This window comes from Harpia harpyja, chromosome 10, assembly GCF_026419915.1.
Source record: "Harpia harpyja isolate bHarHar1 chromosome 10, bHarHar1 primary haplotype, whole genome shotgun sequence".
Classification (NCBI taxonomy): domain Eukaryota; kingdom Metazoa; phylum Chordata; class Aves; order Accipitriformes; family Accipitridae; genus Harpia; species Harpia harpyja.
Window position 1 is genome coordinate 27,322,150 of NC_068949.1, and position 14,665 is coordinate 27,336,814.

Consider the following 14,665-nt stretch of genomic DNA (forward strand, 5'->3'; position numbering starts at 1 on the left):
AGGAGTTAGCTTAGAGTGTCAGGACAGTGAGCAGAAGATGGGTTAGGCTCTGTCCCAGGTTTTACATAGGCTTAACATGGATTGATTTGCACTCCATATTTATCTCTTGTTGATAAGTAATGAATTGGCCTGTGCTGGTATGCCTGGGTCCTTATTTAGATAACTATTGTGAACTTGTGTATTAATCTAAACAAAGGAAATCAAAGCTGTAATGGCATGTGGAGTCAGTGGATGATCTACCAGCAGCATTTTGGTTAAACTGCAAGTAGGAGACTAAGTTACCACAAATCATATGGCTATGGAAATAAGGTAAGTGCTCATCAAGATGTACCTTTAAAGAAGATAGCCTTTAGGAATGATATATCCTGCTGCATTGTGGATTGTATAACCATCCATAGTTTAGAAACACTGAGGGCAAATGAATATGAAAAGCTCAAAAAATATGTTCAAAGGCATATTTAAGGAATGATCCCTTGAATCAATTTTCCCTGGGAAAAATGATCATTAACACTTGTCTATTTAATTTTTGTCAAGTCAAGGGGTTTCTTTTAATTATAACCAAACATTGGCAGAAATAACACTTCTTAAACACATTTTAAAAAATATTGTAATTCTTAGTCTAGTCTGGCCAGCCAGTAAGACAAAAAGCAAAGTGCTATGGAAATTCTCCATCCTTTTATAGTTATTTGAGTTAAAATGAGAGAAAATTGTTTCTTATAAATTGGCAGATCACAAAAATTACATTAAAGCAAAGCAATCATATTTGTAAATTAACTGTGATGCAATACGTGTGTGTTCTAATTCTGTCTCTTCTGTCAGTGTAACTGAAGGCACCTTTTTCAAAAGGTTGGGGAGAAAAAAAAGTGTATGTTAACAAGTAAGCAGACATTTACTTAGTACAACAGAATGCTTTTACAAAAATTGGTCTTTTATTGTTGCTTTTCTCGAACCAATTCCAGGTGCGTAGCATCTCTTTAACACAAGCCCTGCAAACATCCACAGAGCCACCACTTGCCTGAAAACCTCTTTTTGTAGTACAACAAAATACATTTGGTATCACTGATGATCCCTGAATATTAATACCAATGTTACGATCCACAAGCATGGTAAACATAAATGAATGCTCTTTTACATTGTTTAATGTGCTGGAAATCTGTACAGTGCTTTATCTTTGAGTTTTAGTTGTATTTGTTTCTCCCCACCCTATGTGCCAAACTCTTATTGCTCAAATGATTTGGCTTTCTCAGGCAGAAAACTATTTTCATTTGTATGTAGCAGCACTTTTCTCCATAACAAACAAGATGTGACTACTTCCAATAGAAATGTATTTAATGTAATGTATTGAGCTCATTCAGTATTTTTAGCACATTCCCATCAAAAGATGATGAAGTACATTTCATAAATCTATCCAGTTTTTCAGAAGCCAACTCTTCATTTTTCTTCTTCCAGTTCTGGCTTGGCTTTTTCTAGCTGCTTTGATGTACATTTGGTCATGACTCTTTTTCCCTGGAGAAATCAGAACTTCTCCTGTTTTTAAAAAAGTAGATGAATTAGATGAGAAATCTCTTGGAGCAACTAAAAGTCCTGATCCAGATACCACTGAAATAAATGGAAACGTTTCTTAAGAGGCAATTAGATCATGGCTAATGAGATAATTCTCAGAGGTCCCGTAAAAAGGAGGAAGCTAGGGGAAAGCAGAAGATTCTGGTGGGTTTTAAGTCCTTTGTACTCATCACATTTCGGGTTGCTGTGAGAACTGAGGAAGTTCCCAGTCCATTTTACACAATTCGGTGGCAAAAGCCCAAAATTACTTCAGAAAATGTAGCTGGTTTTACTGAGAGTCCCACATCTAGCCCAGCCTTCCAGCCTCTGACGGCAGCACAAGCCTCTGCATGTCACTGCTCATGGAGACCTCATGCGTGCAAGGGAGGGAGAAAGGAGCGAGAGCAATAATGAAGACTTTTCCCTCAATTTCATAAAATTGTCTCTAGCCAAATAATTACTGTAAAAGCTTTGCGCGGAATATACATCTTAGCTGCAATGATATTGTATTTTATCCAAACTGTAGCACCAACAGTCTAATTATAATTAGGGCAAATTCCTGTCTCTCTTCTCAGGTTTGGTGAAGGGAAGAACCAATCGTCTACAGTAACCAGGCTGAAATGTTGTAACCGAAACATCTGTGAGATTACAAAACAGGTTTTCAGGCCATCCCAACTCCAGTTCTGCCTGGCTATAGCATGCAGCAAGGCACATCAGTACATGTATCAGGAGGAGGCATTTTTACAGAAAAACCTGCATTCTCACTCATTTCAAATATTTTATTACGTGAAAACACATCTTAGCAGAAATGGATCCAAATTAAAGGAAGGCAGGTAGGTAGGAACTTTTGAGAACTGACCAGGTAACTATATCCAAGTTTGAAACTAGATATAAAGGAAAGCAAGGATTTTTTTAAATGTTATGTTTTAGCTAATTGTAGGTGGTTTTTAAAGTCAGAATAAAATCCTGGACTTTGTATAATTTGCCTTAGGAAGTGTTATTTTCTGTTCGTGTATTGGATTCATTGGAGGAACAATTTTAAAGAAAATATGTGGATAAAAAGCAACTAGTTATTTCATTATTATGGCTAGAAGTTTGTTTTTATATATCTTTGTAATTCCAAACCATTCTGGTGCTGATGATCTTTGTTGTTTTCTGGGATGACAGGGGATTATTTTGGAAAGACAATCATAGAATCATAGAATCATTTCGGTTGGAAAAGACCTTCAAGATCATCAAGTCCAACCATTAACCATGCCCCCTAAACCATGCCCTGGAGTACCCTGTCCACTCGCTTTTTGAATACCTCCAGGGATGGTGACTCAACCACTTCCCTGGGCAGCCTGTTCCAATGCCTGACAACCCTCTCAGTAAAAAAATTTTTCCTAATATCTAACCTAAATCTCCCTTGCCTCAACTTGAGGCCATTTCCTCTTGTCCTATCTCCAGCCACCTGACAGAAGAGACCAGCACCCACCTCACTACAACCCCCTTCAGGTAGTTGTAGAGAGCGATAAGGTCTCCCTTCAGCCTCCTCTTTTCTAGACTGAACAACCCCAGATCCCTCAGCCGCTCCTCATAAGACTTGTGCTCAAGACCCCTCACCAACTTGGTTGCCCTTCTCTGGACTAATCTTAAAAAAAATAGTTATTTTATAGCATTAACTTCATCTGTCTAATTGAACATCTGATTATTATTTTTTTGTAATTGCAAGTTAAGAGTCGTTGGCATGATTTTCACTTGCTCTATTTACTGCTTTGTTTGAAGAGAGAAATATAATACATGGATTTGTCAAAAATACTTTCTGTATACAAGCTAAGAAAAAGTCTATAAGTATTCTGTAAGGAACAGATAGGCTCTCTGCATGTTCACAATGAAATATCCAAAAGATTTCAAGTTCTCTGTGCTTGTTTGGTTCCCATGTTACTTTTTAATTATTTCTGTTATTTCTTCTCTATCAGCATAAACATTTGGGCTTCTTAATGCCTTTGGCTTGGACAGGCAATAGGTACCTTGAATAGATCCTTGATAGGACATCAGTATACAGGTGGTGTACATCCTCCTTACAGCAAACACAAGCTAAGGTAAAATTATTTTACTAGACCACAAAACCACAGCAACCTGCTCCGGCATTCCTTAGTGAAAGTGTCCATTAATTAAATATGCAGGCAGAACAGTCTCTAAAGTTGTTGGTAAGTAGCTCTTGCTCAGTTTGGAAACACATACTATCAAGGTATTAATTTCTGTATTTCTATGAAGCAGCTGTAATATTTTGTCATTGTGCTGTTTAAGTGTTGAGATTACAAAAATATCATTGTTTTTACTTACTGGGTGGGGTAGTTTTGCTTTTGCAACTGTTGTTGGGAAGTAAATGTTCATTTATTTTGCCTAATTTTATCTTTTCCTTGCAATCATCTTTTCCTTGCAAACCAAGTAGATTTGACTGGAGAATCTCTGCTGTTTTATCCACAGACCTGCTGAAATCCTGGTTAGATTAGCCAAAGATGCAAAGTTTTCTGATACATTAGTGACTTGCTCCAGATGCATTCTGGTATATTTTTCCATGCTTTAAAACACAGATTCTCCAGAAGGGCTGAACTAAGTATACTACAGTGGCTTGCTTTCTCTTCTCTCACAGAAAGTAAAAATGAGTATACTGTAAACACAATTTTCTGGAACACGCAAGACCACACAGCTACTGAATTAATGAAATATTGTTGGTTTTGACTGAGTAGATAGAAAACTAAAAGCAAAATATTTATTCAGTCTGGTATGTTGGTTTATAAAAGTGCGTTGGTCTCTTCTGGAAATGTTGATACATCAATACGCGTTTTTTTTCTGAAGTAACTTGACTAGTTCTATGTGAAAGATCACAAATGACAGAAATAATAATTTCAATCAGTAAAGTCACAAAGTTGCAAATCATCAAAATATTATCTCCTACAGTAACCATATATTGATATCTTTAAGAAAATACAATATCTCAGTGGGGGTTTTTTTTGCTTGCAGGAGAGAAAAATTAATCTGGCAACCATAAGCATGTTTCGGTTTTCAGTAAGTAAAAGCCATTCTGCCCTATTGGAAACATCGCTATGTGAGAATGGGTTTGGCAATGCAGCAGGGCAGCTGAAAGGGGTGCCAGAATAGAGGGTGTGGAGAATGACAGGCCTATTTAGCAAAATGTTTAGAAAGCAGGTATAGAAAACAGTATTAGTTCACTTCAGACTCATGCTGAACCCACTCTTTAGTGGCAGTAACTACTTAAAAGATTAAAATCAGTAAAGAGGGATGTAAGTTTCTATTTCTTGCACATTGCAAAGATTGCTCTTCTAATGCAATGTTTCTTAGGCTATTTTTTTATTTATTTATTCGAGCCCTCTTAAAAAAAAAAAAAAATTCCAATCCTCACCATTCCTAGCTCCTCACTCTGAAATAAGGGGTGAGTGTCTTCTGTTCCAGGATATTAATAATTTTGCACATTAAGACTATTCCCCATGTCTCTGAATTTTCACCCTTCTCTCTCCCTGTGTCTTCCTGAGAAACATTGTTTTAAAAGACAAGAACTGATTCTTAAGCAAACTGTGGACAGGTTTTGATGATACATTGATCTTGCGCATTTTCTGAGAGTATTACACTTTGAATAGTTTTTCCTGAAAGATAAGAAAAATAATAGGGAAAGCTAAGTTGATAGCTAGCGGAAAGCAACAGAACAAATGGCATTGCTTCAAAACACCACCCAGTTCTGTACCTGCAGCGTCCTGGTCAGCAATCCCAAATCTTACCTCAATAACATTTTTCTAATGCTGCTGTGCTGACCCCAGTACCGGGAGCAGGGGCTGCCTGGAAATCCATTTTCCTGCCATGAAGCAGGGGGGAGGGACTGCATGGATTCTGTCTGCATTATTTATAGTATTAAATTGATAAATAATTCTCTTCTCTATGTCTTATTGTAGTAGATTTATTTCCCACTGTTTGACATATCTTTCTGCAGGTGGTGCTAGCTAGTAAATCATCTGAACAAAAAACATTGCTTTTCTTTTCATGAAACTGAAGTGTGAAGCAATAGACATATAATAATGAGATATTATCATTTATTCACATGTTTTACTACTCTGCTAGACTCTTGCTAAACAGAGGAGTTTGGTAAGTGCCAATACTGTGCTATAGTATTAAACCTACAGGCTGGTAGACTGCAGGAGCTGGGAGAAAATGTTAGGAATAAGGCTTCTACCACAGGTGGTCTCCCTCAAAAAAGCAGTACTGAATGAGCAAGGGGAGTAGAGTCTTCACAATGTATTGATACTACAACAAAACCTTGAGTTTTATTTGAATGAGGAGGAAAAATACAATGGGGAATGCTGTATGTTGTTAGTGCCTAGTTCTACTGTAGATTAACTGCTACTGCAAAATGGGAGAGTGGTTTACAGCAGCACATTTACAATGGCAGTTGTCAGCAGGAATGGCAATGAAGAAATACAGTCGTATGTGACACTTGAGAACCTCTGAGCAACAGTTATTGATTTGACTCTGGGTAATTAACTCAATAGAAAGAAACAGAGATGGGAGGGTGCAAGGTGGGCAAGGAAGGCTGCAAAACTAGCCAAACTAAACCCTTCACAAAATCATTATCTCAAATTCTGCTCCAAGGGTATTGCTTACACTGAGAATTGTTCAGTCTAAGACTATTCATCTAGAGCCCTTACAGTAAGCTGCTTTGCACCCTGCTTATTGAGGAAATATGACATAAATATGGTGCTGGTAAAGTACAACCTGTACATTGGCTGCCATATTACTGGCATGAGGCATGCTATGGAAAGACTGTTTCAAGTAAAGGAAGCTCATCCAGGACCCCCTCACCTGGGATCCATTGAGAGCTAGTGTTACCTTTATGGATTAATTATAGATAGGGTATTGCTAATAGCATATAATAAGCTGTGTAAGAGGTTGCGGGGGGGGGGGGGGTGTCACTTTCAGAGCTTTGCTCTTTGACTTTTACTTTGGCCACAGCTGACATTTATCTTAGGTGAAATGTGTTTGTGATACTGAAAGGTGGGCTCAGGAAAAGATCTCGGGCACAGCTGTGACTAAAACTCCTTTTAGGAAACTGCCTCACTCAGTGGCTGCTCTTGAGGACCTTTACATACACTTTAGAGGTGAACAAAGAGATGTACAGAGTAAAGAAGGTCTGACTGGCATCTCTCTGTGTTGGTATCTAGGTAATTCTGGCAGCAATTGAAGATCTTGGGCTGCAGCTGAAGGCTGCGGCCAAGTGGCTGCTTGTGCTGGATGAAGAGGTGGTCCAAATGCTGTCAGCAGCTGCACAGCTGCTTCCTGATTTCCTCAGCTCCTAGCACAGACTATGGTAATCACTCTGAAACTGCTGCCTGAGCATTTCCCAGTATCACCTTGTTTATCCCAGTGTTTAGGCATGGTATAGCTGAGCGATCATCCCCCAAGCCAATATAGCCGGCTACCTTTCCCCAGAAACGCCAACCAGAAAAGCAAAAAAAGCCCTAACCTAAAAATGCATTGTGGTGACTCCTTCCCTCCCTGAATAAGGAGAGGTAAATTCCCACTTGAGAGCTATAGAGGAAGCAAAAAGGCTGAACAGCCTCATGAGATCCTGGAAAGCAAACACAAGTGCAACATGGGCATGAACTAAGCGCAACTGTTTAAAAAACTTGTCAGTCTAGTAAATGGAAGCAAAATTTGGTTCCATTTTCCTGCCAACATCACTATCCAGAAATCACATAGTGGCTAGAAACCAATTTCAGAACTAGTGGCTGGTAGAAAGATGGATGGTCTAGGGTGTACAGCAATATGACTACACTTTCTAATTGGAGATACTGCATGTGGGTACTACAGCTAATAGTAAATGCTGCACTGAGTTTCCTCAGAAAAATCCAGCTGGGGTAAGATGAGTTCTGCACTATAGTTAATGGGCAATCCTATTCTCTAGGATAGCTTTTTCCACACTTGTTTGTTTTCCAGACTGTGCTGCCCTGTGCACCTAAGGACCAACTCCAACCTTTCCTGTCAAACACTCAAAATTACACAAAGTGACAGCTTCCTTCAGAGAAAACCTGAGATTGTCCAATATTTCAAGCCTTTCACACTCTGTAGCTAATGTGGGACTTCTCACATCTCAGACTGTGACTTAAGGATGAGATGGCTGAAATCTGCCAAACCTCCCAGGAGTGGGGTTACAGGGTTAGCTGTCACTGTTGTCCACATCCTTCTGCAACTACAGAGTGTGGATTTGGACAATATGCACTGCTTAAAAAGAAAGATTGGCTTAGATTTCATTGCTTTTACATCTCAAGAGATCTTACCTGAAGTCAAGATTCACTTCATGCTGCTATTAAAAATTTATTTTTAAAAAAACAGACTTTTGTTAAATCCAGAGCAGTGCTGACCAGCACAGCCCAGCTCCCTTTTAAGCAATGAGGTAGAAACAGTCTTTTCACTGGGATTGTACAAGCATATTTTAGAAAGGTTTCCATCTTTAGCCTCAAAATCTTGGCTATGTACCCTTGTTGCCTCTACATTTTTGCATGTTTTCCCAAAAGTAACTACCCAATCACAAGCCTGAACCTTAGAATGGCTTCCATGTCTTGCTTCTGATGTCTCACCTTTCTCTTTCTCTGTCTTCACTCAGTTAGTGTTATGCTGGCATCCCTGTGCTCTGGCTTGTTCTGGGAGTCTTTTATTACCCTTTTTTTTTCTCACAACCCCATCTATCTGATTCTATCCTAGAAACATATGGAGGGACACACAGACCAAGAGTGCAATCTCTTCTAGGGTTTGGTACTAGCACATACCAGGCTGCACATGTGATGATGCAGACTTCTCATTCACCCATTCATGTGTTACCCTTTTGTCAGACGAGTGGTGAATTATCTAATTAAAAAAAAAAAATACTACTGCTGCAGTTAGGTATTTTGATGCAGTTCTATTTATTTATCTTTTTTTAAAAGTAAAAACTCCTGTTCTTGAACCCAAGCAATTGTTTCGTTGTGCTCCTTATCTAAACCTCTTTCAGTTAGAATTCTGTCTGTGAAAACTTTCTCCTCTTGTCAGTGTTGTGTAACCCGTGTCCTTAGGTAATGGGACATTCTTCTAATCTTCTCAACTTCTTTACTTTTTCCCTCAAATACAGCTCCATCTAACAACAGCTTCCATTTTCCACATAGCACTGTTTTGTTTTGGCTTTTCTTTCCAAACATATCCAGATATGAAAGGTGGCTGTTTATCTCCAAAAACTTCAAGGATTGACACACAGCCCATAACAACTCATTTTTTTCCTGGGCTCTCATTACCTGAAACAGATGGCAGAGGAGAGGTGGAGTCCTGCAGGATGCTTTCCCTGAGGAAAGCAATTGCCTTTAGTGACAGTTGGGCAAATGTCAATTTCTGACTTGTAAGACATATATCTCATTTGGGGAAAAAAAAAAAAAAAAATCTTATTTGGAGGAAACACAACTTCTCAGGCTTTCCTGCGGAATAAAGATGGCTGAAACTTCTGCCCAGAATTCTGAAGTCAGCTTCAGAGTTTTATAATCCCACTTGGAATCTTCACAGATACATTTATTTGTATATTCTCCTATATATCCTCATATAGGGAAAAAATTTACAGAAGGCCTGTGAAAACTCCTGTTATGCTAGGAACTCAAAAATTGCTACTCTGATAGCTAACAAAGTCAGAAACATCATTAATTTCATGTCAAATATGGAAAATACGCTTGAATTAACATGAGCTCTACTCCATAATACCGAGCTTGTGGATATTCTGGGCCAAAATCTCTTCTTGTCCGTCTGCCCATAATACTTCTGGAATGTTTAAAATAAATCGGGCTGTTCCAAATCAAATTGAAACTTCTTTAGAAAACTTTTTTGAAGCTGGCTTATAGCCTACCTCTTACTATTACAAAACCATGATCCTTCTCTAAAAATGAGGCCAAAATATACTTCCTACTGTATCTATCCTAGTGTATAAATCCATCTAAAATGGCTTAAGCTTCTTTCAGTACACACAGCTCAGCACATCAATCCAGGCCTTGTGTATCTGCCACTTAGAAGCTCAAGTGTTTGCAGTGATGTCTGTATGCTTTGAACAAGGGATCTGGTACAAACTTCTCACTACTTAGTCCAAATTAACATCACTGAATTCATTTAAGTCATTTTGGCTTCATACTTGAGAAAACGGGGACAGAAGTTAGCCTGAAGTGTAACTTGCTGCTGAGGCAATTTGATGATGAACATGTTGTCTCCTCATCGATGTCTCAATATCTGAAAAAGTAGATCGAGCTCTGAAACAGTCTTCATTCATTAATGTACCCTGTGCTTCATCCAGACCATGGTGTGCAGTGCAAACTCGGTCCAGAAAATGCATCTTGTTCTTATGAGTTGTTTTAAGTTTATTATTATTTTAGGTTACTATAGTAATATATTACACAATCAGTGCATTTTATATTAATACATTACTACTAATATATTAATATAATTAATGCATTTATTAAAATTTAACTACAAATATTGTTATAATTTTTGACCCTGCTCCAGCGACAGAAGAGCTTTGTTACCAAAGTCAGGAGAAGTAGAATCACGTATTTGGATGAGCTGCAGTGATGAAGGAAACAACTAGAACTAGAAACAGTAAATTATCTTGATTCTTACACAAGGCAAAGCTTTAAATCATTTTAAGCAGAAGTGATGACCAAAACCAGTTTGTAAGGATAAAGTCTAGATGTCTCTGAACGTCATAATGTCTTACATTTATTTTTTCCTTACTGACTTCAGAAAGGAAAGAAATCCTAAGAAGCTAGAAGAGCTTTCAATTAGACAATAAATTAACTACTGAAGTGGAACAAGACTAGCCATACGTCAACAGAAACGACTTGAGCACAGGCAGGGTCTCCATTTAGATTAGGGAAGGGCTCAACTGACAAAGCCAAGAGAATTAAAGAAAGAAAAGTTGGACAAAGACCACACAGCTCCTGAAATAAACTGTAATCAGACATATTTGTTATGTTAGAAATATAGGACAAGATCTTTACCTGGTGTAATCGGTATAGCAGCACTGCAGCTAACTGTGCTGCATGACTGTATGCAGCAGTAGATGTTCGTCCATGTGACTTTACTCAAACTCTTATATTCACATTGGAAGTGTAACGTATTCTTTCAGTGCCCTAGTTGTTGTGCAAAGGCAACATTAAATTTCACAAAGTAGTTTATTTCCAGGCAATCCAGTAAATTAACATTTAATGGACCTATGTTTTTTATAATAAAGAGTGTTTCTAAGCAATATAACTTCTTTCATCCAGTTTCTTCTTAAATGGTTTATTTTCATAATAACAAAGTGGAAAGCAATGAATTATACCAAACTTTTCACCATTCTCAGGTCTTTATTACAGAAAAAAATCTCTAGGATACAAGATGCATCCAACATTCAGACCTACTGAAAGTTGTTTGGGGCCAAGGGCCAAACAAATGGTTTAGGCCAACTTTGCTCTTTCCTCACTAGCAACTCAAACATCCCGCACCACCTTTTATCCTCCCCCTTTTCAGTATTCTTCTTACACCCAAATTCTTTAGATGGTAGTCTTGTTTCTCCAGGCTTGCTAGGACTGGTGGGCTGTACAAGAATTAGCCTTGCTACCTCCCAGTTTCTTGATGACTGTGTTAACAGTGTTCAAGAAGACTGGTTCTTCCCATAACTCTTCTTTCCAATCTGTGGGGAAAAAACTAATGTGATAAAACAATAAATTATCATAGTATAGGATGAGTGACCTTACAGAACAAATTCCGGCTTTTCTGCAAGCTTCAGAGCCTCATGCATCCCTGCAGCTGATAGCTTCCGGTTGATGTTCCTATATCTGCATTGCAGGAGGTTGCGATAAGTTGTCCTCAGGTCCCGATTGAAGAAGGCATATATAAAAGGGTTAATGAGAGAGTTTGCATAACCCAACCATAGAAATGTTCTCTCAACCCACAGTGGGATACAGCTGCATGCTGTACCACAGATGAAGGGCCTGGCAGTTGAGAGGAGGAAGAAGGGCAGCCAGCAGACAGTGAAAGCCCCAACAATAATCCCAAGTGTAGTGGCAGCTTTCTGTTCTCTTTTAAAGATGGAAATGTTTTTCTTGTCATGCTTTAGGAGCCGTGAAAAATTAGTACATTCTTCAGATTCCTTGTGCAGTTTTACAATTCCGTTCATAGAAATCCCTTCCATTTCTTCCAGCCGGGGAAAACCAGCAAACTTGTGTTTAGCAGCACTCCTCCTGGCAGCTTTGTAAATCTGATAGTACATGAAAAGCATCACTGACATTGGAATATAAAATGCAACTGCTGTGGAGTAAATAGTGTAGCCAAAGTCCTGACTGATCAAACAAACTTTTTCATCATTTACATTTTGGGCCCAACCGAAGAGCGGGGGTATAGTGATAGAGGCAGATAAGAGCCATACACACAGGATCATTTTGGCCATACACTTCCCGTTCTGCCTTACAGGGTACGTAAGAGGTCTTGTTATTCCCAGGTACCTAGAATGATAATGTAGAGTTACTATATAACGCAGTGGTTAACTGATAAAAGTTATTTCATATAGTCTGCCCTAAAGCAAAACATCTTTGGCTAAGGTTTCTATTTTACGTTTTTCAATCCTCTCTTTGCATTTATTTCAAACTTGTAAATTCACGTGTCTTTCACGTTAAAATTTATAGTGCTGATATTCTGTATAAAAGTTCTTTTATTCTAGAAGGAAATCTCCCATTAGCCATAACAGAGTGTGATTTTAATGAATTTGTACAATCTTCACGCAGATAACTCATTTTTTGGCTTTTAAGGAAATTCTGAAGCCTAAATTTTATTTGTCTAACTTATGAAATCTTGGAGTATAGATGAATGCTTGCTCCACAAAGCCTACCACTTTTTCTATTGAGTGCATGGCTAAGTTAAAACGAGCATGCATTCATCTTCATTCTTCTTCTGTGTTCAGCAGTTATGAAGATCCCTGCCACTAAACTGAGATGATGAGTTGTCTTTCCTACCTTCATGTTTTGGATGGGAACAACAAACTGCAAACTTATGCCAAGAGTAGATTATTTCAATACTACAATAATTCTTTTCATCATTATTTAATTAGAAAGAAATTATATTTATTCAATACCCAAACTTTTACTGAAGAAAATAACAATCTATCACAGTGTCAGTTCAAGAAGACCGGGGGGAAAACACATAGTTTTACCAGAAGCTAAGTTTAGAGTGGTAAATTTTAAACAGACAAGAAAAGTGTTTATAATGTGTCAAGCTTTCATAAAAAAAAAAAAAAGTCTGTTGACAACTTCTACATTTCCCACGTTGTCATAGTATAAATGATGTATTTTTTTTCTAATTAAAAAAAATATCACTGTGGCCCTATATAGCTGGACAGCAATATCCTCAGTTACAGAAAATTTATTTCCTCTCTAGCTATGGGAAGTTTCTCTTAGAAGGAATTAGATGCTTTTTTTTTACATCTAACATTTTCACTTTGAAATTTGGTTTCTGCTCAACTGGAACTTACCTATAAGTCACTGTTAACTTCTCAAATTCTTCTTTTTTCCTCCCCCCAAAAGAAAGAATATCAAGAAAAATCAGTGTGATTCACTTTGTTACTCGTAAAAGAAATGGTTTCAAATGAGGTTTCAGAAAAACATTATGGTTTAAAGAGGTACCAGTGTTTAGTTACACAGTGAAGGTTTTGGAGGGTTACAAACAAGAACATGATTAAAAATATTTTGGGGGAGCATTTTTTCTCTCTCTATTCACCTAGCAAATCAAATATGAGTATTTGCCTGGCTCTGCAGAATGCTGCATTGTTGATTTTACTGCAATGCAGTAAATCATAGCCAGTGCTGCTGCTTTATACAAGCACCCAGGTATGCTACAGTTCTGGAAGTAAAAAGAAGCATCATTTCATGATCTGTTCTGATGAGTAGCAACAACCCCTCTCAACAATGTCATTGATTTTATATTACTGCTATGGCAAGTGTTACACAAAGGACAGAACTGGTTTATTGTGCCCTATTCTCTACAGCATGCAGAAGTGAATTACAGCAGGCCAGTATTTTGCCAGTGAAGCTGTGCCTGGTGGGGCAATGAGCTAAGAACTGTTATTAAAATTGTCTGGGATTAGAGCAGTGCAATACATGGACCATGCTATTAAAAAAAGGCTGTTTCTTGTGCCCCTCACCATCATCATTAAAATATAGTCACCAGACCAGCTCTGGCGACCGTGGGCATACTGTAGAGTCCACGGAGATTTCTGCTTTACAGCATCATGGCCAAAACTGCGCTCCCAAGGAGCTGAGAGATTTCAGAGGCACTCCATGATGTAGAAGAGCAGGGTTAATGCAGTGAAGTTTCAAGAGTTTAACTACCTAAGGGATACACCGTACTGCTTTAAGTAACATAACTGCAGCAAGGGTAAGTTATTACCTGCAGCCCTTCTGGGACAAGAGTGGCACACCCTTAAAATTTGTCTGAATAGCATGATTTAGCTACAAAACAGTTAAACACATCCTTTGTGCAGAAAGATGACTTGTTGTTTTAAAAAAATCTTTTAAAAGTTGGTCCACCTTCCTGAGGTATGTATTCTTCTAGCTACGACCCAACTGGTCATTAAAAATAACACACTTATGAGGTGAGCTTTATTATGTAGCTAAAAAAATTAAATGGGATTTCTGTAAAAATCAGATCTGTTGGTTGCATGCTCTGAATGCTTATTTTGATGTGTTCTCATGCATCAGAATATTACAAAAATAATTCATGAAAGCAGAAGTATACTGAAAAGAATTAAAATTCATTAGTTTTGCCCTGGCACCACTTTTTTGGAAGTTATCTGAGCTTCAAAAATGCTATTTGAAATTAAAATACATTAATTAACATAAAAATACACCAGCATCTTTTCTGCCTTATCCATTTTGCTAAACATAGTATGATAGGGAAAAGAAGTCAGCAGGTATAGATGGAGGAACATTATCTTTTTATCTCTATATATGAAATCCATTACCCTTGAAAACTTACTTGCAACTTCAAAATAATGTAAATCACTACTGTTGTCTAATACACTAGAGAGTGTCCA

The 14,665-nt window shown here is 37.9% G+C and overlaps 1 protein-coding gene across 2 annotated transcripts in view; it reads right to left on the reverse strand.

Moving 5' to 3' along the window:
- Positions 1-907: 907 nt before the first annotated feature.
- The window catches only part of HTR7 (5-hydroxytryptamine receptor 7), a 37,013-nt gene continuing 23,255 nt past the window's right edge, over positions 908-14,665 (reverse strand). The window contains exons 2-3 of one of the 2 annotated variants that reach the window (XM_052799942.1): positions 11,337-12,083; positions 908-1,527 (exon numbers count right to left, since the gene is read on the reverse strand). In XM_052799942.1, coding sequence (XP_052655902.1) covers positions 1,491-1,527; positions 11,337-12,083 — 784 coding nt within the window. In that variant the 3' untranslated portion in view covers positions 908-1,490. Of the gene's footprint in view, positions 1,528-10,295; positions 12,084-14,665 lie in introns of those variants that run through there. The other variant, XM_052799943.1, reaches the window with a different exon arrangement.